The sequence below is a fragment of the Natrix helvetica genome, assembly GCF_964273705.1.
Source record: "Natrix helvetica genome assembly, chromosome: 1".
In the NCBI taxonomy this organism is placed as follows: domain Eukaryota; kingdom Metazoa; phylum Chordata; class Lepidosauria; order Squamata; family Natricidae; genus Natrix; species Natrix helvetica.
Window position 1 is genome coordinate 204,074,833 of NC_138548.1, and position 27,686 is coordinate 204,102,518.

At 37.6% G+C, this 27,686-nt stretch overlaps 1 protein-coding gene across 1 annotated transcript; it reads left to right on the forward strand.

Moving 5' to 3' along the window:
* Positions 1-625: 625 nt before the first annotated feature.
* On the forward strand, positions 626-22,234 carry LOC309399889 (vacuolar fusion protein MON1 homolog B-like). The gene is made up of 6 exons (XM_081968078.1): positions 626-763; positions 5,220-5,324; positions 6,840-7,298; positions 11,444-12,242; positions 13,494-13,641; positions 15,034-22,234. Exons 2-6 carry the CDS (start codon positions 5,240-5,242, stop codon positions 15,253-15,255), a joined length of 1,713 nt encoding a protein of 570 aa, XP_081824204.1. The 5' UTR covers positions 626-763; positions 5,220-5,239; the 3' UTR covers positions 15,256-22,234.
* The last annotated feature ends 5,452 nt before the right edge of the window (positions 22,235-27,686 follow it).

Here is a 27,686-nt window from a genome sequence, read left to right on the forward strand (position 1 = left end):
TTGTCCTTAGGAGAAACGACCCAGAGAATAAATTCTTAGGGTGCCTGGATCTGAGTTTGTGATGATTGTAACATCGTACCGCAGTGCAAAATGCCATTCCGAAACAAGGACTTTACCTTCGGGCTCCATAGGACAACAATAACAGGAGCCACTGCCAAATAATCCAGCGCCAATGAATTCCTGCCAAATGAGCAAGAGGTGCCAAAGCACACAAGCTGACGTCATTCCCCAGCCCTCCGCAAACAATGACAGTTTGCACCAACTTCGCCGGCCTGGTTTTTATATCGTTTTCTAAAGTAATGTCTTCTATCTGATTGGTACGAGAAGACAATATGGCCATCGCAATTGGCTGAAGTTGTGACTGATCCAGCCCTCTCCTCTCACCCAGTTTTTTACGATTGAATGACCGATTAAACCTCAGGCAGGATAGCTCCGCCTCGCCTTTTATCTTCCCATTTGATTCGCCAACTTCCCTGTCTCTCACTCCGGCTTCTCAAGTTTCTCCTCCGCCCCACTTTCAGACGCGCTTGTCGAGCGAGGATTCCATTGGCCTTCCGCGTTACGCTCCGACTGTGCGGGGCTACGATTGGCGTTTGGACTTCCGCAAGCCACGCCTCCTTTCCACTCGTTAGGTGATTAGTGGAGGTGGCCGTCAATGCCTCTACTGCTCCCGCCTTCTGCCATCCCGAATCAGGAAGTGTGGTCGCGGAGTGCTCGGGGATCTGTTTCTGCGATGGGAAGGCGAGCAGATCCCGGGTCTACGGTGAGAAATAAAGCCGGTGGTTTTGGAATTGAGCGGGAGGGAGGGATCCCCTTTCGGCTCTCCCTTCTCACGTAGGGTTAAGGGTGGGGCTGCCGGCAGCGAGCCTGCGGGGGTTTTCCTTCTTTTCCAAATCGGATGGCCTCGGGTATTGTCTTGAGTTGAACCGAAGGCTCCCGAGGCGGGTTGAGCCATACGACTCACCTTACAGGACTAGCTCGGTAATAGCGCATCTGATTCAGTATCCTGTTCTCAAAAACATCCGGCCAGATGTGCCGGGAGAAAGATCCCGAGGAAGTTGGGGAAAAGGTATTGGCCTGTCCTTCGTGTCCCCAAGAGTGCTGCTTGGAGCTTCTATTTTATACTAATCGCTGCTCATAGAGCTAATCTTTGTCAGCCCCCAAAGTTTTAAGCTAATAGATTTCTGCGTTTGTTGGATTTCTAAGGATTTACACTCTGAGGAGTGTGGCAAAACCTCCATTGCGCCAGAGAATTGTAGCGGCTTAGCCCAAAAGCACAGCAAATGTGCCAATAGTATTTGGTAGGAGATCGTTTTGATGGAAACATAAAAGGCTACATCTGGCTCCTGAATGAAAATTTTTAGAAACAGCAACACCTATAAAATTATCCATTAATTGTACACAATGTGTAAAACAAAACAAGCTTCGTTCTAGCAATCTTGACACTTTCTGTCATTTTGTTTCCTTGGGCCACTCACTTATAATAGAGGAGGGCACTTAGTGGAGGAGAAAGGGGTTTGGGAAACTCATGGTACTGAGCTATTCTGAAATTATTGAGCCTGCTAACATGGAATCTCATTCTGGAAATGTATGGCTGTGCTTTCTGAACTTCTTAAATGGGTTGACGTCTTATCTACTACTGGAAGTTGATGTCCTTGCAGATAGATGTAGGCCTGTGTACAGAGATGAAGAGATGCTCTGACTTGGTCATGAATAGATGGAATATCTTTCACTCTCTCAGGTAGCGTTGCCAGGAATTGCTTGAGAAATTGCTGAAAAAGATATGTTTCCATTCCTTTGATCTGAAATGTGGCATCTTCTACTTGAAATTGGACTCATTTGTACAAAATAATAAATGGCTAACTGCTTGGCTTACAAAGGTGTCTATCAAAGAGATTGTCCAATTCCTGAATTATGCAGGGGTGAACTCTGATCCTTTGTGTCTATCTTACTTGTTTATTTATTTATTTGAGACAAGTGGTTTCATAAGCAATCCTGTAGCAGGTTGTTTTCTCACTTGCCGGCTTTCAATAACCTCATTGCACCTGATACCATAAGTGTATTTGTGAAGGAGTTTCTTACTTTCTGAAAAGTATTGCCTTCATACTTCAAATGGGTGGATGCTACTTGAAATGTATAAATATGCTCTTCTCATATTTGCTTAACAATGCAGTACATTAATGCTTTATTCCATACTGCAGTACTTGTGTCATCAGTATGATAATTGACCTTTTAACAGTATCACCGAGCACTACAAAACTAGTTCTAACCAGATTTTGAGGGTGAAGATAGTATATGCAACTTGAGAGCAAAGCTCTTTTCCATTTTCCTGGAAGCTTCAAAGTTGCCAGCCTTAGAACAGCGATGGTGTTATGGCATCATTTGGGTAGGATTTTTTTGGAAGGTTGGCAGCATGGCACCTTCATGTTTCCTGTGGAATCCAACTCTTTAATTACCATTAAAATAGTTGTTTATTTCTTATTATTTTACCCGTAATTTATTTTTTTCAGTTTTTCAGTATTCTTGCATGACATCCTTCAAAAATTTTCCAAATTTTTGCTGATTTTATTTATTTTAATTTGCATATGTATGGTTTTGCCATGTTTCTGGAAAAGATAAACAATGCCAGAACTATTTGGCTGGTGGGAATTATCCTACCCTCTCCAGGACTCAGGGAGTTGAACATAATTCCTTGAAGGAGACCTAGATTGTTCTGAAATGAAGCCATTTCTAAATCCCCTATTTAGGTTTTGTGTTGGCTTCACTATTTGCGATGGCAAATAGAGTTGTCTGCAAGGTAGAAATTCAGACAGCAGCTTTGCAAATCAACAAAAGTTATTGACATTTTTTTTAGTGATTGCCTATTTTTAACTATGTTAGTGACCTAATGACCTAGGAAGCAAAAAATAAATATTCAGGTACATTTTTTCTAGCCTGTCTCTGTTTCCAGTTAGTAAAAAAAAAATTCTTTCACTATGATTTTGAGGTATTTCTTCCTTGACTCAGCCTGATTTACAAGCCTCCTGTAAATTATTTGAGAATGGTACTTTCAGAAACATCTCAGTTAAAGAGCAGCAGAAATGGCAAACACGCACAATAGGAAACCAAATACTGCACTGATTTAGCTGGTGATGTTGTTTCTTTTCTAACTCTTCAATTGTATCCTTTACTTAATTTTTTTTTCGGGACACTTCAGGATTTCAGCTAAGAGACATGTGCTTCCTCTAACAATGTCCTGAGTCTCAAGGCAAATAACTCTTGACATTCTTGTCCTTCATCTACTTATTCAATACCTTCTTTAATGCCATCCATTATTGGCCACCATCATATCTTGTGATATGCATTCTACAGATTATGTGCTTGGTAAGAAGCTTTGCCTGTAAATCTCTTTTTTAGCCAGCTTTGCTGAATGGCCCCTGGCCTTAGTCTTTTGAGACAAGGAGTTTTCTAGCTCCATAAGCTAGGTTCACATGTTGTACTAAGTCATAATGTAATTTGCTTGATTTCACCTTTGCTATGTCAGCCCATCGCTATGATTTACAGTTAAGGGATTTTGTCTGTGTTATGTGAGAATCAATTCCAGTGTAGCTTATTTAGTATGATTTTTAACTCATGGTTAACAAAATACCTTAATGCTGTGGGTGATTTCAACCATTGTGTTAAATCTTATTTTCAATCTATATCAATATTTGTCCCTCTTTTTCAATCAGGTATATAAGATACTTTTACAAAAATGTGTACTCTCTTGACTAGAAAAACAAAAACTCTTCATACCCGGCAGGTTCATTTTTAGTTGTTCTTTACATATGTTGCACTTACCAAAATATCCTCTTTTCTACAACAGGTTATTATTATAACTTACAGGTTATTTCTGTTCTCTTTAGACCAAAATGGAACAGCAAAAACAATGACATGTCTTCAAATGGTTCTCTTTCTTAAGTATGAGTGCAGCCAATTTTTGTTCAGTGTTCATTTGACACATTGGATTACAAACCAGGCAACTACAGTATAGTCCAATGTATTGTGTCAGTGGGTTTAATTTATGGCTTATGCTCTCTTGAACGCTTAATCAGGCTAATTGAGGACACTAATTAATAATAAATACCTTGTGTGAACACAGTTTTGCCAGTAGAGGGCCAGAAGAGGAAGAACATATTTCTCTCCAAAGAAAATCTGAACATATATACACATAAAAATTGTGTGAATTTATATGCTTGGATGAAAATGTAGAATTAAAAGTATCTCGATATTCTAAAATTGTTTTTACAGAATAATGGATATTTAAGGTTTCATCTTTCATCTTTAAGATTACAAGATGTATTTATATTCACACACACACACACACCCCGAAAAAGAATCTATTTGCTATTTGTTTCTGTATTGGCTTTGTTTTTTATTTCTTTTGGACTTTATTACACATAGGTTATTATCTCAGTGCTTATTGATACCATGTTTGTTTTGGTTCTTTTTCTTATTTGAGACAATTATGCAAATAAGTTGCTAATAATGACAGCCCAGGGCTGTCAAACTCACTGCCCGCATTCTGGCCACGCCCACGCCCAGTTTAGCAAAGGAGGGGGGAGAAGTCCCGATATGTCACCTGACGTCTCTGTGATGATGTGAGTTTGATACCCTTGATCTAGCCCCTTCAGCCTCCTGCCCTTTTTCTAATCATTAATGGCCAATTTCAAGGCCTTTGCTCTTTTTCAAGAGTTCTTTATCTCTGAACAGGGATTCAGGCAAATAGCTTTTCAGGCCAAGGGCTGTCTTCTGTAAAGAAAAGTTACAGTTTAGTGTGATTTTTATCAGTTATAGCCATGACAAAGAAGATCACTAAGGAGATGCAGCCCCTCCCAGGAATGCAACTCCAAAAACTTGCTTGTGGTGACAGCATTTCCTGCTGTCTCTTTGAGGCACCCCTGCTTGGGCATGTGATTGAGATTATAGCTGGAACAGCAGGCACAGATTGAGTTTTGCAAACAGCCTGGAAGTGGCTGTGTCCTTTCCCTCAATCTGGGTTGGTACATTCCAACTTAAAGAGTTGCATTAGGTGCACAGTTTGCTGTTAGGGGTGGAGGGTACAGGACACTCGGGAGGTGGTACTTGTAGCTCTGTTCCTAATTTGAGAAATGGGTTGGGCCTACTGAGGAGGCACCATGGCACCTGCATCCTGTTTGCTACTCAGAGAATTTCCTCATGCTTGCCTTTTGTCTTTGCAGTTGTTGTTTGAGATGTAGAGATGGAGAACGAAGACCCTGGCTTATCTTGTAAAGGGGAAATGGAGCTCCCTGACCAGAAATGTGGGCTGGATCCTACAGACAGAAGTGAGTACTTTGAACTATCTGATTTGGAACGAGAGAGTGGGACAGAAAGTTTAGTGCCCAGATACACCTCCTTTGATGGCTACCAGACACTGCTTGTCTAACTTAGGTTCATTTAGCAATAAATAAATAAAAATAAATAGGAAATCACTTGCTGAAAGCTACACCAGCTTCACACAATATTTATTTACAGTAACTGCCTTTTAGGTCTCTCTGATTTACTGGAGAGCAACTTGTGTGAAGTAGATTAATTCCTGGGGAGTGAATAATTTGTGGCAAGCATTTTGTGGACAGGCAGATTTTCCAGGGCAACTATTTTGTGGGGGTACCCACTTCATAAGGTTATACCCTTACTGGCCTAACCTTGATACGGTGTGTTTCTTCTACTCCAAACCTTCTGATTGGCTATAGTGAGCTTTTCACTCTGACACTGGATTCTTTTCACTTTATAGTCACTATTTAGATCACGCTGATTAGTTTGATGTGATCAAAGTTTGAACTGAGTTTGCTTCAACCAATATATTTGGTACTGTTCCAAGGGCTGTAAGCAGAAAATGATACATCCTTGCTCCCAAAATTTACAGTTTAAACCTCTGCATAATAAAGCGAAGAGCAAAGATAAGAACTGTATGTGGATCCACACATTTGCAGATATTTAATCTTTGTTTTCAAAAGCACTGGGATTAATGGGAAGAACAAGTGGGCTTGGAAGAACAATTCAGAAAATAATAGCGAGCACTATATTTGCATGATATGTTTATTGACTAAGCACCTATGGCCTTTTCACACAAAATAATGCATAAAATATTTTAAATTATTATACTACTTACTTGTAAATTCAGACACCTTACTAAATTATAATATGGGAGGATTGGGCTTTTGGTTTACTATGTTGTATGAACCCAGGCATAGTTTAATGATACATATTAATGTAGCATTTATAACAAATTCAACAAATTGTGGTTGAAATAAATCTTGATTTAGTATGATATATGAATTCATATTTAGTATGATATATGAATTCATATAGAACATAAATGGAAACAAAACATGGTTAGTGCAGGCTTTGGAGCCTACTTATCCTGACCATGATTGCTAAAAACTGATAGTATAACTTTTGACCATTTTCAGGTGAGAAATACATGAAAAGTATACTGTAAACAAAAAAGTGAAGTCCCCAAGCATTTTCTCTTACCGTATATAGGAATTAGCCCTAGCAACTTACAGCACTCAAATCCCACCCACCCTAAGTATCCTGTTTTCTGAGAATTAATTCAGGCATTATGAAAAAAAATAAGAGAGATTTGACCATTTGATTTATGACAATAGGAGGGATATATGTGTTGTGAGTTTACTGAATTTGATGTGAAGACTTTATTTATTCCTTGATATAGTTATATAATCTGCCCAATAAATTGGAATCTCTAATTACTGACCCAGTTAATGGAAAGTAGATGAGGGACAAAGATTTCTTCTGGATTTCTTCTTCTTCTGTGATTTCTCAATATGCTTTTCCAGATGGCGATGACTCCTGTTCTGTCTCAGAGGAGCAGGAGGATGTACCTGCTGTCCCAAATAATGGACCCATGAGTGTGGTAATTGACAAAGTGAATGGGCAGGAGGAGCTGAGAGAAGCCCCAGAAGAACTGAGTGACAAAGATGTGTCTGATTCAATCTCAACTGACAATACTTGGGAAGATTCGAGTGAGTTTCACCGACAAATGATGATAGGAGATGGACCATCAGGAGAAGAGGAAGCAGTGATACAGTCACGCCTGGCTACATACCGAGATGAAGACGTGACTGCAGAGAGTTGGCGGGCACACAGGAAACATGTCTTCATTTTAAGTGAGGCTGGGAAACCCATTTATTCACGTTACGGCAATGAAGAAGTCCTTAGTTCCACCATGGGTGTCATGATGGCACTGGTGTCATTCATCCAAAGTGGGGATAACTCTATTCGCTCCATTTATTCTGGTATGGAAACAATTTTAAAAGGAGTAATGCTTAACAAATATTGTAATTTATTAGGAGGTTATATGTGCCTATGATTTAACTAAAATAAGAAAAGCTTGGGATTGCAGCGCTTAAGAGTTTATTATGGGCCACCCACATAATTTAGGCACTGGATTATGCATCTGTTCCAACGTGTATACCCATTTTGATAAGTATTGTTTATTAAAGTGAGCCTTTCCAAGTAGGCTGTTCTAACCACTACCCCAAAAAACAGTTGTATTTCCCTCGCTACTTAGTATCTTGAGGTTGTCATTATACTATATGTATACTCTACTGTAGGTAGTGAAATGTAGGCAACAGTATGCCAACTTGTAATTTATAAATTAGAAACCTTACATAAAATATAGTGGGGTTGCTTGAAATAAGATGGTTTTTTGGTTAAATTTCTGTACATTGGCTAAAATTTCCTCAAACCTAACCAGTCTTTAAACGTTAGCAAGGAATGCTTTACATAATGCAGATATAGCTACAGCTGGTAACCTAGTTGATATTTTTTGTATCTTACTAAAAATGTTGTGTAAACGCCTCCATTGATTAAATTTACAATTTGAAATGTAAGAGGAGTACATCTTAAAGGGCATGAATTAACAAATAAAATTAAAGGAAAAGCAAATGAAAGAAAATAGAAAAGAAGAAATACTTACGATGTATGTTTAGAAAATTAAAAAGGGGAAGGGTGTCATTAGTGATCTAATTTTGTAGAGCAGAGTTGATGAATTCATGTAAACTGAAAATGTAAGTTAAGCTTTGAATAAAAGGGATAACAGTGTATCAGCTAGTATAAATTAGGTCAACCACGGATGGGTTTGGGGAAAAATGGTGCAACATTTTGATTAAATGTGAGGTAAGAAAAAAACATTTTAAAGTGACAAACAAGTAGATAGGAAGATAAAAGACCATAGAAAAACTGCCTGGGCCATTTGAAGACTCCGGAATAAATGAAAATGGTGATTGTTGGTGAATATTTGCTTAGGAAAAGGTATGTTTTTTAGTATATGCGGTTTAAATAGATCTGTGTGAATGTATGCCAAAGAAAGGAATGTAAGTCTAAAAGCATGACTGATTTGATAGTTTATGTTGAAAAGTTGAATGAATGAGGATCATATTGCAAAACAAATCTATAAAGCAAGAGTGAAGGGGTCAAGAGGAGAACCAAGGAATCTCTGTTTTGTTACACTGAGGAACTTCTCAAGGATGAGAAATTCAAGGAACAAAAGGCAAAGTATGAATTGATCCTCTCTTACCAACCTTAATTGGGACTAGAATTTCTATCACTAAGCAAAGTAAAGTGAAGCATCATGTGACTACATCATTTAGTGTTGGCAGTTCTAGCACTGCTGGTTGGAGTCATTAGGTCATGACTGCACTGTTGTTAAGCGAGGACCTCACTCCTGCTTTGTGTTGCTCATCTCCACTTCAACTTCCCCCCTCCTGCCTCGGTATCTTCCCTTTCATCTTCACCTCTTTTGGCTGCCCTGTGCTTTGCTGCTCGTGCATTCCTCCGTCCCTGTTGCCCCAGCTGACTTTCACCAGAGCCGTGGTAGTGCAGTGATTAGAATGAACTATTGCAAGATAATTCTGCCAACTGCCAACAGTTCGAGCCTAAATGGCTCAAGGTTGACTCAGCCTTTCATCCTTCCGAGGTGGGAAACCCAGATTGTTCGGGGCAATATGCTGATTCTATAAACCGCATAGAGAGGACTGTAAAGCACTGTGAAGTGGTATATAAGTCTAAGTGCTATTGCTATTGCTATCCTTCCTCCCACTGCTGAAGATGTGTGCCCAACCTGGGCCTTCGTCAGGCAGCTGCTGGCTATATCCGGCCTTCCTGAATATGGAAGGAATAATATGGGAAACAGAATGTGCTCTTTTTTGCTACAGGTTTTTTTTAAAAGAACCTTTTAAAATCAGCACGCCAGAAGAACATGCAATATGTTACTGTATTTTCTCCATTGCTAATTACAGGTAGTCCTCGAGTTACAACCTTTCATTTAGCGACCGTTCGAAGTTACAACAGCACTGAAAAAAGTTACTTATTCACACTGACGATTGTTGTAGCATTCTTCCGGTCATGTGATCAAAATTCAGATGCTTGTCAACCGGTTCATATTTATGACAATTGCAGTGGCCTGAGATCATGTGATCACTTTGCAAACATCTGACAAGCAAAGTCAATGGGGAAGCCCAATTCACTTAATGTTACCAAACTTAACAACTGCAGTGATTCGTTTAACAACTCTGGCAGGAAAGGTCGTAAAACGGGGCAAAGTTCACTTAACAGCTATCTCACTTAGCAAGAGAAATGCTGGGCTCAGTTGTGGTCGTACATCAAGGACTACCTGCATTAAAACAAAATTATTATAACATGTTCTAGGTGGGATGGGAAGTTGAACTTGGAGAACAGATACGTAAGGGTATAGCTGGAAGAATAAAAGCATGCTTTGACTGTTTTAAAAAGAAACTGTTGTTCCAGCTTGTATTTGATTTTAGTTCTGAGTTTAATAGATAAAATTCTGGCTTTTGTCTTAGTAGAAACCACAGACTATGATGTAGTATTATGCTGAGCAAAGAGAAAGGTGATTTTATGAGCAGCTCTTTATCCAGGAAAGAAAAAATCCCAAACTCTAAAGATAGTTTACGGTGAGCACATCTTAATTCTGGAACTTTTGCCATGCTATTAATATTTTGATATGTGCAGCCGAGTGCCTGCTTGGTGCAAATGCATGCTTCCTCTTAAAAGTTCCCAACCACATGTTCATGCTCCCAGCAGAAAGCTTAGAAGGTTGCTGACGTCACCAAATTCTAATTAAGGGAAAAGAGACTAGATTCATGCACCGAACTAATCTGTGATTTGGTACCAGAATTCTCAGCCAACTTAGCTTGGGATTTATGGGCATTGACGTCTGGATGGATTTAATTTAAAACAGATTCATGTGAAGATTTAGATAGGTAAATTCGTATTGAACTATAAATACATTTATATTTATTTAAATAGAAATACATTCATATTTAAAATTCTAAATAAATTATATTTCACTACTCAGAATTATATTTCAATTATAAATTATATTTCACTACTTAAGACAATCATTCTCATTTCTGATCAAAAGTTATTTTTGTTGTTTGATATAACCTGAAGACATAGTGCTCAGTAGGACCCATGGACTTCTTTTTTAGAAGATACACGATCCATGTCACACATAGCCAATCTAGGCAAACCTTGAAAAAACTGGTACTGTAGTATTTGGATGGGGATTAAGTGACTATTTCCTGAGTATTCCAGGACTGTTGATGAAATTAGGAAGGCAAAAAAGGAAGGAAAAGGCAGTGACAAATATTGCCAAGGTGTTAAGCTTGGTTCAAAATGCCAGATTTTTTATATTAATGTTTAAAATGGAACAATAATCTTAATATCAAGCAAGCAACTAACACTTGCAAAATCATTAAGAGCTGAACCAGTTTCAGTTCATTTCTAGAATAGCCATCATCAGTTCTTAATATTACTTGGTGGTTGTACTGATAAAAGTGGAGTAATTAGGGGAATATATCTCTTTTTTTTTAAACTGCATTAAACTATCTGACTTCAAGCTATTGGCCATAGATGATGAGATTAAAAAGCAGGATATTAAAAATATTATGTGTAAGACCTGTTCCCTCCAGCATCTTCAATGCAGGAGCAGTTTTCACTGTTACTTCGTTTAGTCCTTGAATTTCTGTGTCACACCATCATTAAAATATTCTTATTCTTAATTACTAATTTGTTTCTAGTTTTACTCAGTAGAAGATACATTTCAGAACCAGAAATCCTTATGATAAGAAAAATGCATTCTGCTCACTTTTCATTTCATGGTCTATTTTCCCAGTTGCTGGCATTTATACTGAGATTCTTCTTCTTTGCCCAGATTTGCTCCATCAGCTCAAATCCTGTATAGTAAATCCTCGATTCAACTTTTTTTTTTTAAAAAAAGGAAAACAAATAGAGATTCTAAGAAAGCTAATAAAGCATTTGTTGAGTGTCAAAAACTGGTTCTATTATAACAGTGCCGCACTCCGTCTACTGAAGCAATGACTGGTTGTTGTTTTTTCCCTCCCTCCTTTTACCATAGATGATCACAAACTGGTTTTTGTGCAGCAGGGCCCCTTGGTACTGGTTTCAGTTTCCCGCACCCTACAATCAGAACAGCAACTACGCCAGGAGCTTTTGTATGTCTACGATCAGATCATCAGCATGCTTACTCAGGCCAGCATCACTCGCATCTTTGAACGGAAAAAGAACTATGACCTCCGGCGTTTGTTGACCGGCTCAGAGAAGATCCTTGACCGTTTGCTGAACTTGGTTGAATCAGATCCTTGTTTCCTCCTTGGAGCTGTCCGCTGTTTACCCCTTGCCGCCTCCCTCCGGGATTCCCTGGGCACTTTGCTCCAAAAAGCCATCACCCCTAATCTGGTCTTCTCTATTTTGGTGGCTGGTAGTCAGTTGGTCACCACAGTGCAGGAGAAAACAGTCATTGAAGATTGCCGATTAGAACCGACTGACATGCACCTGTTACTCAATCTCATTGGAGCAACTTCTGCCTTTCAAACGGGGGAAATTTGGACACCCATTTGCTTGCCACGTTTCAACCCTGATTGTTACTTTTATGCTTATATTTCTTATTTGGATTCAGAATGTACTGTCTGCCTCATCCTTCTCTCTACGGACAAGGACTCTTTCTATTCTGTCTCAGATTGCAAGAAACGCATTGAGGAAGGTATGAAGACTCAGAACTATCTGCAGGCACTCTCAAGTGGCTTAAAGAGCCCATCCTATAGTGTAGGACTGGTGGGAGTGCCAGATCTTCGGCACTTTATGTATAAACCTCTGGATATACCGGATAATTACCGACAGCTTCCACAGTTCACCAGGTAATATGCTTTCGAGAGTTGAAATTGACTCTGATAGACATGCACTCCCAACCTAGAGAGATCATCCTACAATGCAATGAAGGTTCTGTCACCATGTTTTATGTCCTGAAGCAAGGAGGTATCTGTGATGCCATCCTAGGGGCCAGTTTCATCTGTCTTTTGTTTCTTCTTCCCCTAGATATTCACAGATGTCTTAATGTGGCATATCATTCATTTCAGGCTTGGAGTAAAGTCTAGAAATGTAGCTAGTTTTTTTAATGGCCTGCACCTGTTCAAGAAAGGATTCCTGAGATTTTGTTGTTGTTATTGTAACTTTCCCTCATAACAAATTAATGTTCCTCTTGATTTTGGAGATGTGCAGGGGAAGATGACGTTCTGATAACAAAAACAAAGCTGACTGGGTTTTGTCATTACTGGCAGTAAACATGTACTGCATTTTAAGTGTATCCTCAGTGGTAAAGCTACCTTAGATCTTTTTTCTTTTAACGTTTGCTGAGTTGTGGCTGTCCTTCTCACTCCTTCACTCTTCCCCTCTTTATAGCTGGCAGCCAGAAAATATGGGAAATCCTAAGCTACATTTATTCAGTTTGTTTTAAATAGAGCAGTCATCTGACATTTCTTTCCTCCAGTCCACAAGGATTGATGTGTAGAAAGAGGTTTTATCTTGCGGCTTCTGGGCTGCAAGAAGGGAATCAAAGGCCATCATAAGATCCCAATTAGCTGGCAAAATTTATAAACAATAATCTAAAAGATGTTAAGAAGTAAAATCGACTCTGATGTATTTTAGTGCCTTAAAGGGATGATGTTGTTTTAGAAATCCTCTTTCTTCTCTCTATTGGCTTTGGGAAAAAACTGCATGAATAGTATCCCTCTCTTATTAGAATGGACCATGTGATTTATTTTGAGAAGAACTTGTTCTGTAGCTTCTTTAATAGAAGAAACTAGGTCCAGGAAGCTTCTTCTGACCTATATAGTACAGTATATTATAGAATAGCCACAAATCTAGCCTGTTTCAGAATCAGATTTATAGTCGTTTCAGAAGATTCTGAAAAGTTTCCAAAAGCTGATGACATTAAACTTAAGTGATTAGCACTAGACTGAGCATTGCCACATCTGGCAATGCTCAGTTCTACATCTGTAGAACAACAGCACATTGTATACAAATTCTGGAGTCTGCTCTGTGGTAAGACATTGTGTAGGCGAACACTAAGCTGCTTGTTTCTTCAATATCTTATTTTTCATCTACTACAGTCCAGAATTGGAGGGGCCATATTGCAGAGAGAATGAACGGCACCGACTCTTTGACCTCTACCACTACCTTCACGATCGCATCCACAGTACCTCACGTCCTTTACGTCTCATCTACCATGTAGCTGAAAAGGAGACTTTATTGGCTTGGGTGAGGCCTGGCAACTTTATTGGCTAAGGCTGTGGTAGATTTTCAGGTGGATAGGCTAGATCTATTTTAGATGAGGACATTAGAGCGTTCCTAAACCTATGTTTTCTCCATATGACTTGTTATGTAAGATAGTTATAAAGGGAAAACAACTTTTAGGAAAGTATTTGAAGAGATGGAATCTTTAATCTTTCATCTGTTCACTGATTCCCTATTATGAATCTTTATTTGGGGAAGGGTTTTTCGGCCATGAATAATAATAAGCTACCAACCATAATAATACTTGATAGGTGGATAAAAATGCCAAATCTAGTCTAAACATTTAGCTGACTGCATGACCAATCATAATTACTATCAATCTTTCCTTATTGGTTTTAATAGCTGTAGCACCAGTTGGTTTTCTAAAGCTGAAATAAATAATTATTAGCAGCAGAAGGAGAAGAAGCAGAAGGGAAAGAGTCTCACAATGCTTTTTTAAAAGTGCGCTGTCCTAGATTAAACTGATTTTCATCTTTGTCACTGTTGGTAAAGGAAAGGTTAAAAAGAAAAATAAATAAATAAATACCAGTTAGAGAGTCATTACTTTCAGGAAGAATATGAAACTACTTTACAAAGGCTCAGGGAAAACCCTTCAGAAAAGATGTAAATATCTTGGGCATTTTGAAGTAATGACCAAAAGAACATTTCTATTTCCAATTTTAAAAATGGGAGAAATTTTTAACACGTTCAGTATTTTCTTATTTAAACATAAAACTATCGTGCATAATTATAGTACATACAGTTATGCTAATTGCAATGTTTACAAAATTACAAAACAATCCTGTTCATGGTTTGCCTGACCCAATGTCACCCAGGTGGCTTTATGCCTAAGACAGGACTAGACCCCAGAGTCTAGTTTGATGCCTTAGCCATTACACCAAGGTTACCTGTACATAAAGGCAGCAGGATGAAAGCTTTAAATTGATAAATTTCAATTTGTTAATTTACAGGGTATTGAGTAGTAGCAGTATGTTTAGACATCAAGTGAAAATATTGTATTAAAGCAATAGATGAATGATTTTAAAAAGCTCTGCAATATGACTAAGAATTAGCATTTTTAACATAGGCCATCTTTTTCATACTATACATCTTAAGAAAGTCAATGGTCCTATAAAACAAAAAGTATTTCATGGAAATATCAGAGACCATTTAGTCACTCAAAAATGTAGGAACCCCCTACCACTGATATGTTTTAAAATGAACTAAGGTTCCATCCAGGAATTGGGAAAGAGCTGGAGTTCTCTCTTTTCTATTTGGAATTGTTGGCTTCACCAGTTAAAATTTTACACATGTTATCTGGTGGTAGCTATGCAGCTTGAATGGTCAATCTTTCCCCCCCCCCCCCTTTCTCAATAGGTTACAAGTAAATTTGAATTATATACCTGTTTCAATCCTTTGGTGACGAAAGCTGGTGCCATCAATGTCTTGACAAAACTGTTGCGTTGGATAAAGAAGGAAGAAGACCGGCTCTTCATCCGTTACCCACCCAAGTATTCCACTACACCTAATCCTGGGAAAGGAAGCAGAGGTCCCCGAACAGATGGTACAGAGAACGGCTTCTTTGGAGGAGGTCACTAGACCAAGGACTTCCAGTTGCTCTCAAATGCATTCTGAATGCGTGCCACCCTACAGATAGCCCTGAATGATGGAACTGTTCTGTAATCTGGGGGAGCTCCTAGTCTTGTTTTCTAAACCAGGATGGGATGGTGAATATGAGAAGGATTGGAGTTTACTGGGCTGAGCTGGGTCACATCATTGTAGATAAATCCAGAAAGCTTTAGCCTGATGTTTTAAAATATTTTTTCCACTTATGGTCTTTATTTCTAGGAAGATATTGAGTCAGATGGAGATCCTGAGGTTGACTGGAAATAGATAAGGAGGCTTTGGCTGATATATCTTTGGAAGTGACATATAACTGGAAGTTACGGAATTACACAAGGATTGTGCTTAAATTACATTGATGCTTCTGCAGCCTAGTGGGTTTACATTTCTTACCACTCCTGTTATCACTGGGTAATTGCTTTGTTTTCTCCATTCAGTTTCCACTTCCTCCTTAGCAATTTACTCGGGTGCTTTGCTTGTCTCAAAGAATAGTACAAATGGGGTAATAATGAAAAGAGAGCCACAGTGGGAGACAAAAAGTTAATCTTAGAAAAGTTTGAAAATACTTGCTGCTTTCTGATACAACTGTTTGATTGTCCACAGTTCTTCTGGAATGTGTGTGCAAAGCCCATCACAATGATGGTGATTTATTGGAAGGCTGGCACTTTCAGACAGTGTAATTTAGTAAGATGATTTTCTATAAAGATAGCTGATAGCTGATATTCTGAATCATTTTAATGCAACTTTGGGAGTAGGTCAAAATGCCCAATTCCAAAGAGTCTTTTATCCTGGGACTATCTCGCAGTATTTTTGATGAACATACATGTGGCATCTTCATGTTGTACTATAATTATCCTTTGAATGAGAGAGGCTGCTTCAGCCCTTTGTTCTGATACCACGAGAAGGTATATAATGTGTGATATAATGTGGTATATAATATGTGAAGGGTATTTTGTAGTCCTTTGAGAAATTTGATGTCTGTATGTAATGGCTCAACTTGGACAATGTAATTGATTATGATGGCATTTTGATTTACTTTTTAATGTCTTCGGTTTGAACCTAACTGGATTTAACTGCTCCTTTGCCTTTCTTAACTTTCTTCCTGTCTTCCTTCCTCTTCCTCTTGCTCTGTTTCTTCATGTTTTAAAATTCCTATGTGCAATTGGAATACACTGCTCTTAAAAGGATTCTTGTATTTTTTCCCCCCTATGTTGAGATGCCACTGTTCTCTTTTCCCGCCTCATAATTAGGAAGGCACATAATTCCATCATAAATTTACTTTTAGATTTAGTACTGATAAATATCACTCTTTCCATGTCTGCCAAATTCAGATTTTGTCTGAATATATTAGCAGATGGGAAAGTATTCTCGGAAAGTGACATCACTGACAAGTAGTTGTATTTTTTCCCTTCCTGAGCAGTTGTTGCTCTGCCATGCAAAATGTGTTCTGTATAAATTAGTTGCTCTTTTGCTGGGTCTTGTGTTTCTATTCATATTTGTTAAAATTAAGACTTGGGTGTTGGAGTATATTCCTATCCCTGTATCATATCTTATGATGAAGAAGGGGAGAGAGGGTATGTGTGTGCATAGCGAGAGAAGACTTCATTTAACCTGCGACTGTGTAAGTGTGATGGTAGTTTTGGACTGAGTATAAAATGGATTTGACCCTCTTTGCCAATGGTGAAGGAAGTGAAGGAATTACGCTGCTTTGAATCTGTTGCTATTCAATTCCTTTTGGTGATCCATGGTTGCTTCTGGCTGGCATTTTTTTCCTACCCATTAAAGAACAACACTGCTTGTATGCCCTGGCTGGCTGATACTGAAGGTTTATATTTCTAGCTGAGCTGATACAGTGAGAACTGGAAACATCTGATGACATGCCAACAAAATCTATTTTAAAATCAGCTCCATCTTGGCGTGCGTTCCTTTTTTCCATCTGCCAGCACCTTCTGCAAAAAGATATATTTAAGTTGTAAGGATTAGTTGCATTATTTGTTTCAGGGATCCTTTGTGGCAATGTTGCAAGTAACAAGGCAGATTCTTCACACTGTTAAAGTATAAGTCTACTTTAATTGTATGCAGTTAATTTATTTATATCTATATCAAATCTGGATATAAGGAAAAAAGCAATTACTGTAAAAAAGAGAGAACATTTTAAACATGTATTTTTTTACCAAGGCAAACTCTTAAAAGTGGCATTCTTCTTACTTAGAAGGGGAGGAGTTTTGAAAGTTGCTGTGTTCTGTAAGTACTTGTAGGGTAAAGTCCTTGTACTTTTGTACAAGTACTTCTATGTGTAGTTAAAAAAAGGAACTCAATTTAATTGGGAGCACATTTAATCTATGCAAATGATTTTAATCAATTTATTTAATTAACCAGCATTGAAGATGTGCAAAAAGTTGATTAACAACACTTTTAATGAGGCTACCTGTTTTTAATGTAATTTGATTGGTAATTCATTTCTTGAAAGAAACAGCTTTTTTATCTGGAAGAGATTTCTTCCAATGTTTTAAAATTTACCTGCAGACTGTACTCAACTGATAACCAATGGCATACAAAATATCGAAGAGATCCTACAAGTAGAAATTTAAAAGTTACATCTCTTTACTCTCTAAAGTTTAAAGACAGGTTAACTGTATTTCTAAATAATATTTTTCTCTTTGACAATTGGGGAAGAAAAAAAAACTGAAACCCTTGACAAAAAAGATAATGCAATTGTCAGGCGGCTTTCTATGTGATTTTTCCCCCCTTTGTGACTTTTTTTGGACTTTTTTTTTTCTTTGTCCCTCTATTTTGCAGTTGTTCCAGATTTTGTTCCTTGGTTTCTGCAGTTGATTTTGAGCCTTTTGGGCTCAAAAAACTATTCTGTTCTATGCGGATTAATTGGCATTAGTGAGTTATGTGTAGTCTTACAACATATATTTCACTGATATGTTAATTTATTTATTTTTAAATTATTATTTTATTTATAAACCTTCTTTTTAGATAATTAATTCTTGGAGAAGATGTCCAGGTGCTCTATCAACACTAATCTGAGAATATTAGTTTTCAGGATCAATAGCAACAAAAGAAAATTGGTCAAAATTGTATGGGACAAGCCTGAGGTATAATGATGTTTATCTTTTCTCCACTAGTAAGTTAAAGTGCTATCTGTTGGTCTTGAGTTGTCCAAAAAAAAACCTATACTAAATGAATATTGTTGCTTTCTGTTGCTGATTCTTCCTTTACTGAGTGTATTTGGGGTCATTGACAAATGATGCTGACTAAATTATACATATAAAGGTAAAAATGTCTCTTGTCCAGTCATGTCCAACACTAGGGGGCGATGCTCATCTCCGTTTCTTAACTGAGGGAGCCAACGTTGTCCAAAGTCACTTCCGTGATCATGTGGCCAGAATGACTATATGGAGAGGTGCATGGAATGCTAATACCTTCCTACCAAAGTGGTGCCTATTTATCTACTCACATTTGCATGCTTTTGAACTGCTAGGATTGCAGGAGCTGGGGCAAGTAATGGGAGCTCACCCATTGCATGGCACTTGGGTCTCGAACCTAGGTTGTCATCTTTTCCAAGTGACAAAGCTCATTAACTTTAACCACTGAGCCATTGCACCCTCAAATTATACATATCATCATCTAAAAGAACATACTGTATGGCACTGTGGGAGATAGATCTGACTATGGGATCCTATCCACCTTCTTTTGTGTCCTCTTCCTATACCCTATTCAGACATGACACTTTGAATAAACTTTAAAAAAAAAACACAGATTGAACTCACAAAGGAAGCTGTGTCCCCTTCTTATGTTTCCTTTATGTAAAATACACGCTGACTTCCAGATTCCTTTGTGGTCTGCTTCAGAGGTAGATGAAATTGATCTTGCCATTTTAGAGTTGATCAATGTTAGTGCTTTATATATTATTCCACCCTGGTTTTATTAATACCACTTCATGCTTCTGCTTCTTCAGTCTTACTTTAGAGGAAATATTTACAGTATTGAGCTGTACCCAGCTTTTTAGAATTGATGGCAAAATAGTGACAGATGAAGATGACCAAGGATTGGAAGAGAGGGAGCATGTTGTATCCCCCAGAATTCACCAAGAAACTCCACTCTGGTCCCACTCACACTTGTCACCTGATGGATCTTTCCCTGTAGCACGTAAGCATGAAATAAACATGCCATTTTTGTGGGGTCCCCATAGTATTGCCTTCATCTCATCCTCAATTCATGCAAAGGCAAGCTTCACTCATTTTTAGCTGTAGTTTTAAAGCCTGCTTTCTTCCTTAAGCTGACAACATCCAAAAGCTGCTGCAATGGGTATAAAATTAGTCATTTTTTGCCTCCCGTTATATTGGAGACAAAGTAGGTTTTGAACTCCATTTTGAACATTTATTCATCGTTTTTGCTGGATCTGTTGCCTTGTCTGGAATAGGGAGAGCACAACTTAACATTGCTGAATCTACAATTACACCAAACCTGGAATAGATATATTGCATTGCAGGGGTGGGATACACTTCAGCTATTAATGGCCCATGGCAATTTACACAAGTTTGGGCTGTTTCTGCATGTCTCCCTTTCTCCAATGAGTGTGAATGTAACTTATTATTATTTTGGATCTCTTCCAAAAGAATTGGCTCTTTTCTGTTGTAAGATGTTGTATCCTTAAACTGCATGTTTTCAAAACATTTTCAAAATATATTTTTTCCAGTTCAGTCTACACAAAGATAGTCCTTATGTTTCTTTTCCCTCCGTCAGAAAGCCTATTAGCAATTATCCTGCACCTGCAGAATAAATTACGTTTCACATTACCAGTGGAAGAATGTTGTATTATATATATATATATGTAAATTATGTGTACTTTTTCGTTACTATACATTGGAAACTGGAAGCAAACAAGGCCATTGTATTTAAATCTAGACAAAATCAAAAAGTAATGCTTAGCAAGCTTTGTGGTATGAAAGACTTGAGTCCATAACTTAAAACAAACACGAAGTTTTACTATCTAGAGCTATACTTTTACTTTGATCTTTTTCAGCTGCTGAGGGCCATGCCATAAGTAGTGATGTGGTTAATCTTCTGAGAGGGGATTGAACCATATGTTTTGTTTTTTTAAAAAAAGTGGCTTGGTATTTCTTTTATGCAAAATAATGTGTTGTTTTATGTGTCCCCTCTCCTGAAATTGCATGTTATTAAATTGTGCTAGCACTATGGAGTGGAGAGTGATTGGGGGTTGGCTGCGAAAAATGGATCCGAGGACCACCTGTGCATCCTGACTCAATACATTTGGCTCATTCTCTTCATTTAGCCTGAGGCATTACTGAATTTGAATATTTAGGGACCGGTAGTGATTTTTACTTTAAGAATAAGCTATTATTTTTTTCATATATATAAATTATTCAGGTTTTTGGAATGGTAAAGGTAGGCTGCAATAACATCTGTTTATATAGGATTTCAGACAGTATAGATGCTTTCAGTGGTCATCTGCAAGGTCAAGGAAAATCTTACACAGATATTCTTAAATTTATGATCATTCATTCAATGATAGTTCGAAGTTATGATTGCTTTAGAAGAAGTGACTTATGACCTATCCTTGAAGTTACAACCATTGTACTACCCCCACAGTTGTGTAATTGCACCTGGCAACTGACTTGCATTTACAATGGTTGCAACATCTTGTGGTCACATGGACTGCAATTTGGAACTTTCACAGCCGGATTCCAACAAGATGAGTTAATTGAGGAAGTGGATTTCCTTAACAACCAGGTGCTTCATTTAATGACTGTGTGATTTGCTTAATGGCCAATTGAATATATATGTAGCTCGGGAGTGAACTATGGAGACCTTGGGGATCTCTGAGCTTGGCTGTTTTTTTGCAGACATTTCATTACCTGACTAGATAACATCTTCAGTGCTAGAAGGGAGCTGGATTTGCTTTTTGTTTATATAGTAGCTTGTCCACAGAGGCAATGTTTACAAGAAAACAACCAAACTCAGAGAGCATCAGGAGCTCTACAGCTTAACAACCATGGTAAAAAATGATTGTAAAATTGGATCTAGTCATGTGATGATTCACTTTATAACCAGAGTGGCTTCTGACAGAAATTCTGGTCCCAGTTGTGGTTGTAAGTCAAGGATTACCTGTATGCTTCATTGTCTCTTCTCTCACTCCATGTTATTTACCAAACCTTGTGATGTGCCAGAAGCGTTTCCATCCAAGAAACTTGTAAACTTCCTAGAGTCAAGAATGTAAGATGAGTGGCTAAATTAAAATAAATTCACTTCAGTTAAAATAGTGCATCATGTATTGTAAAATTTTGTATTCTGGAAGACTTGATAAAGCCTAGAATAATTTAAGAAGCAGAAATTCAAGTGGGCTTTGTTTACTATGGATAAAGCAGGTCCTACAAACCAATTTCTTCTGAGATGGGAGGGATTGACTTGATCATTTAAAAAATGCCATCTATCTTTTTCGGTGCTAAATGAAGAGTAATCCCTACTTTGTTATTAATTGAAACAGCTCTTTATTTTCCAGAAATATGTTTGGCTTTTATTTTTTGAACTTGAAAAATGTAATTTTCTGTCATATCATGTTTTCAGTGTTTTATTTGCTTTTCTTCCATTTTTTTCCTTCTCCACACTTTACCAGTATTCTGTTAAGACACAGCAGTTCTTTGGTCCTCTGCAGTTGTATAACCTGCCCTAGGATCTTGTATTAGTTATGTAATAGGACTGTTACACTTGACTATTGTTTTATTTCCCCCTTTTTTGCTGCTTTTGTACATTATAGAAAGGTTGATGGAGTGCTGTAAGCAAATTATCCTTAACCCCACCAGAGTATTTCTCTTTGGCAGAATCTCTGAGGTCTTGAAGGAAGAACTGAGCTCTTGTAAATAAAATAATAAAGCTATGTCAACAGCTGCACTTGAAGGAGCCTAATAAAATATTGGAGACTTAAGTGTGGTTGGTGTCTGACTTTGCATTCCTGGGTGCTCTTAACAAAAGATTGGAGTAGCAGCCGTCTTCTGTTGGTTGTATCATGTGCCCAAATTCACTTCCTCACAGTATTAGTAACAGCAAGACATGGACTCTACCATTTTCCTAGAATTAGAATGGTCTTTTTCCTGTTCTGGCCACAGAAAACCCCCACAACTGGTCAGCAGAAAAAAGGATGAACACTTAAAAGAAAGAAAGAAAGAATGGGAAGCTTTATATAAACTTTTTGTTGGAAGAAGAAAAGATTGAATTGATGATTTAGAGGTTTAAAAGGGTTGAAGAGGAAGGAAAAAAATTAAGACTCAAGGGAAAGAAGGGTGGAAGCCATAATTCGATGCTTGCTTCTCTGTTTTCTTTCTACCTTTTTTCTTTTATCTTTTTTCTTTCAATACTTTTATTGTATTGGAAATTTTAATTGAAAAATATGGGGTAACCCCCCCCTCCCCCACCTGTCTAAGATCCACACAGTGGTAACTGGTACGCGCAGGCTGGTTTTGCACGCAAGGGCAGGATAAACAGAGGCCTAGTTTTCTCTCCTCAGCCTGCAGCTGAATTGGTCTCTAAGCAGCAGAACAGTTGCCTCGGAGTCATTTTTTGTTTAGCGTCGGTTGAGAAGAGGTGGGAAGGAGGAAGGACCCTCCTACATCCCAGGGGAAGAGGATGGAGGGCAGCCACCCAGGTAAGAAGGAGATGGCTACCGTTGGAGGGAGGAATCCAGACCCATCAGAGGGGAGGCAGCAATTGAGGTTATCTAGCAGAACTAACCCCATTTTTAGAACAGAAGGGGTAGAAACCCCATTTGAACAAGGTGGGAGGATTGTAATATTGTAAATCATGATATCAGTTATTTTCAGAATATTTAGCAGAAGTAATGCCCATGGGTAGAACAGAAGGAGTGTTATGTTTGAGAGGGATAATAATATTGACTGGAACTGTGATGACAAAGGTTGGAAGCCAATTATTTTTTTCTTTTAAGAGTATTGTTTCCTATATTTTTTCCTCTTCCTTTTTTCTTTTATATATTACTTATTTTTATTTTACTCAAGGGAAATTTCTCAATAAAAATTATATATATGTAACATAATTATTTAATAATATAATATAATAATTAATATAATACAATATAATATAATAAAACAATACAAAACAATGCAATACAATACAATACAATACTATACTATACAATACAATATCTCAGAAAGAGTAGAAACCCCATTAGAATAAGGCGGAAGGATCATGTACTGTAAATTTCATTTTTCCTCATTTTCTCTCCTTTATTGTAACTTTGTAAATTATGATGCATGGTACTATTTCAAGGGAAATTTCAGTGCCGTAAGGTTTATATCATGATTAAACCTTACGAGTGTTTTATTATTTATTTAATAAAACTTTTTGTTTTATTATTTAAAACAATACATATTTACTTATTCTTTTATTATTAACATGCATAAAGTATTAAGATTTTTTTTTTAAGAATCCCAACTCATCCCTAGAGCCCAGCTTTATTAACAAGGTCTCACCATTTGGGGCATATGGTACAGGGCCTCTAAAAACTACAAGAGATTCTTGGTAACAATCATTAAACCCCCATCCCGAGTCTCTCCAGATGCCACACTCCATCCTTTTTGATATTCTGGAATATCAAGAACTGGTTATCAGGCCTGGGACTCCCAGGTAACCAGAGACATGCTTAGATGGCTCCATTGTTGGACTGGGTATTTTTATTCCCAATGAGCCCATTATTTGTACCTCTGTTTTTGTAATATTTAATGTGATTTTTATATTTTTAATATCTCTGGGTTTTTATATATAGTTTTACCTGAGGTTTGTTGTGTGCTACCTGGAGTTGCCTTTGGTGAGATGGGTGATGATATAAAATTGATTAATAAACAGTACAAATAAATAAATCCATAAATAAATGGCTTTGGTTCAAAGGAAAAATATCATTTCCTAAACTTCAAAAAGTGACATGGATGCCATGTTAAAATGCAAATATCTCCTTCATTAAAATGCTAATCATAAAGCATACTAATTCTCCATAACGATAAGAGAAATAAGCAAGTACATCAGCTAGGAAGTAGATCACATTTCCAAGTAAGGACATGCCAACTAGTAACTACTACAGGCTAAAGAGATAAAAGGTAATGAATAAAGGGGGTATCTGGCAATGTTCCTGGGCAGCCATTGGCCAACCCTGCTTACTTGCTATGCTGGGAATCTTTTAATAAAGAGAAAATAATATTCTCCACAAGTGTCATTTTGTATTAAAACCTTGAAAAGGTTGCTTATTTCCTTTTAAGAGCAGCAAGGAGGAGGGGCCCCTCACAAGATGTGGTAAAATTCTGCACAGTGGCATTTCCACCCAATCTCATCCATTTTATCACATTTCCCCCTCAGCCAGCTTCCCCTCCTTTTTTTCAAAGTTGCGGTTTACCGTTAGTGAGAAACATTTGGTAGATGAGCTGTGGTTTTTCTTTTTCCTCAGCTGCTCAATCCAAAAGGAAGGGAAATGATGGTTAAATAGGGCAATGGAAGAAGTAGCTGCTAAATTGGTTTGCTTTTCTCTTGCCAGGTGCGAGTGTTTAGCTTTTGAGATTTAGAATTTCCTGCTGGATTTAAGTTTGAGCCTCCCCAAATATTATGTACCAAAACCAAGAAAATAAGTGTGATCCAGCATTATGCTATGACAGGATGATATTTTTTTTTGATTGGTTAGATTTATATCCTTAGGGATTCCATGTGACATACATGGGGTCCCTCTTCCTCTACATCTGCACACACCGAAACAGAAACAGATTAGGCTTACCCAGTAAGCTTCTGTGGCTGGGTAGGCTTGAATCTGATGTTCCCTGCTCCAGGTCTTTTACCCTATACAGAGAAAATATGTGCAGCAAAGCTTGTTAGTAGATTTGTTTCCAAGTGGAGAAAAAAATGGTGTAGCCAAGGATTGGATTTTCAGTCCAGGTTTTAATCATGTGTGGCCCGAATGAAGTCTTAATGCTGAAGATCCCTCAGTTTGGTCCTACTGGATACAGAAGAGGAATGTTTTTTAAGTCTTAATGCTGAACTGTAAAGGTCTTCTATTATAATGAAAGCCTATTCTACAAATCCGTTTCTACTCTTTAAATATTTATGCGATATTCTTATTAATATTTAATAGAAACGACAAGATATTTCATGACATATATTATACTATTAATAATATTAATGTAAATATTATTATAGTATTCTACCAATTCATCTCAGGAAGCCCTCAACTCTGATGGATACGTTGGAGGGAAGGTACAATAATTTTCTACTCAACTGTATCCATATCTATAATAACAAAATCTTGCATTGCATTATACTTCCTCCCGCTTCCAGTGAATCAGGAAAGCATCTTCCTGAAATACTTCAAAATAGCAGTAACAATAGCACTTATATTCTGCTTCACAGTGCTTTGCAGCCTTCTCTAAGCAGTTTACAACATCAGCATATTGCCCCCAACAATCTGGCTCCTCATTTTACTGACCTTGGAAGGATGGAAGGCTGAGTCAACCTTGAGCCGGTGAGAATCAAACTGCTGGCAGTCGGCAGAATTAAACTGCAATACTGCATTCTAACCACTGCACCACCATGGCTCTACAATATTATTATCTTTTGAAGTTTTCCCAGGTTTTAAAATATATTTCAACCTCTTTTGTCTAAGTAACCAATTTCATTGTATTTAAGTACAATGACAATAAAGATTATACTTATACTAAGTAATGTACTGCATATTTCCACTAAGCTCATCCTCCTTACTCTCTACATCAACTGCAAAGGACAGCCACATGAAGAAATCTGAAAATGCACTCATTTGCCAAAAGAGATAAATTCCTTGTGTGTCCAATCACACTTTGCCAATAAAGAACTTTCTTTTCTGTTCCGTTTTAAATTGCACCAGTTAATTGTTACCGGTATTATCTTTTCTGTGTGGAAAGTAGTATAATTTTGATTTTGTAACATGTGCAGGAAGAACATTGCAATTTCCATTTCACAGGATGACTCTTTCAGTTAAGAGAAAAAAAATCTTCCATACAGGCAAAATGCTGTTACATGCTGTAATATACTACATGCTGTTCAGATTTTGATATACTCCATCTGGGTTAATACCAGAGATTATATTCAGCCAGTTCTGTCAGGTTCTGGAGAACCAGTAATGGAAATTTTGAGAGTGGGGAAGGAATGGAGATTTTGCAATACCCTTTCCCTGCCACGCCCACAAAGCCATGCCCACAGAACCAGTAGTAAAATTTTTTGAATCCCACCATTGGTGAATACATAATATTGTATATACTCGGGTGAATGATATCTTATGTGGATTATGACAATATTTAAACAATTCTGTTTGTTCTTGTTCTTTGTCCAGATTCTTGGAACTTTGCATCAAAAATGGAAGACATACTGTCTCTTGTGAAACAAATGCAAAAAGGTATTTTGAAATTAGGGCCAACAGTTAGAGTGGGCACTGGGCACTAGACATCTTAGTAAAATTTTGGAGTGTGCACATGACAGAAATGTGTACCTATAAATGGTTAGAATGGGTAGTCCTCTAGAAAATCTATGACATTTCACATTTGAGCTATGGCTGATCACTTATTAAAAACTGGAGGACAACACATTGCTTACCATATAGAAAATAGCTGGGAATTGAGACATTTGGAATTCTTTCCCTTCTTATTATGGAAAGAGTATGACTAGAGGATAAAAGTAAACAAAATGTAAAGGCTGAAATTTCTGAAATATATTTGCAGGAAATGAGTTTGCTAATTGTTGACTATAAATGAATAAAGTAAAGTAGCTTCAAATGAGTAAAAGTAGCCTGCCACTTCTATCCATGTACACAGCATGTTGCAACATTATGCCCGTACAGTGAAAATAGTTGATTTCATGCCACCTGGGGGGCGGGGGATGGACGGACAACGAAATACCACATTTCATAATCTAGGGGGATCTACAAAATGTAATCATTATGCATACAGTACTGTGATTGTAATATTGCTTTGGGGTCAAACAGTGGCCAGATTCTGCGGCTCCTGGATCTATTCATTTGAGAGGGGTGGGGTATCTATTTGATTTAAACAGAATTTTGCATGATGAGGGAAGGCCAGAAGTTCTTACTGGGTGCTGGAAGAAAAATATAATGGAAAGAAAAATATAATGGAAGAAGAGATGCTGATTTTAGGAGAAAAGTTTTCATTTAAAAAAAGTTTCAATCAGGATAATATAAACAATATAATTTGGCAGTTAATTATTTTAAATGATCCTATTTGCCCTCTGAAGCTGCCAATTGCATTTGCAATGGAAGGAAAGATATGCAACAATACACAGGAGAGTGGTTATGGTAAATTTATATAATGTTTTTAGACACTGATATAATGAAGAATCCAGAT

What these genes read in the sequence shown, in the direction of transcription:
- LOC309399889 (XM_081968078.1), top strand. Translation starts at nt 5,240, where the DNA reads ATGGAGAACGAAGACCCTGGCTTATCTTGTAAAGGGGAAATGGAGCTC. An exon ending in TATTCGCTCCATTTATTCTG is followed by an intron (nt 7,299 to 11,443) that starts GTATGGAAACAA and finishes CTTTTACCATAG; the next exon opens with ATGATCACAAACTGGTTTTT. An exon ending in AGGAGACTTTATTGGCTTGG is followed by an intron (nt 13,642 to 15,033) that starts GTGAGGCCTGGC and finishes CTTTCTCAATAG; the next exon opens with GTTACAAGTAAATTTGAATT.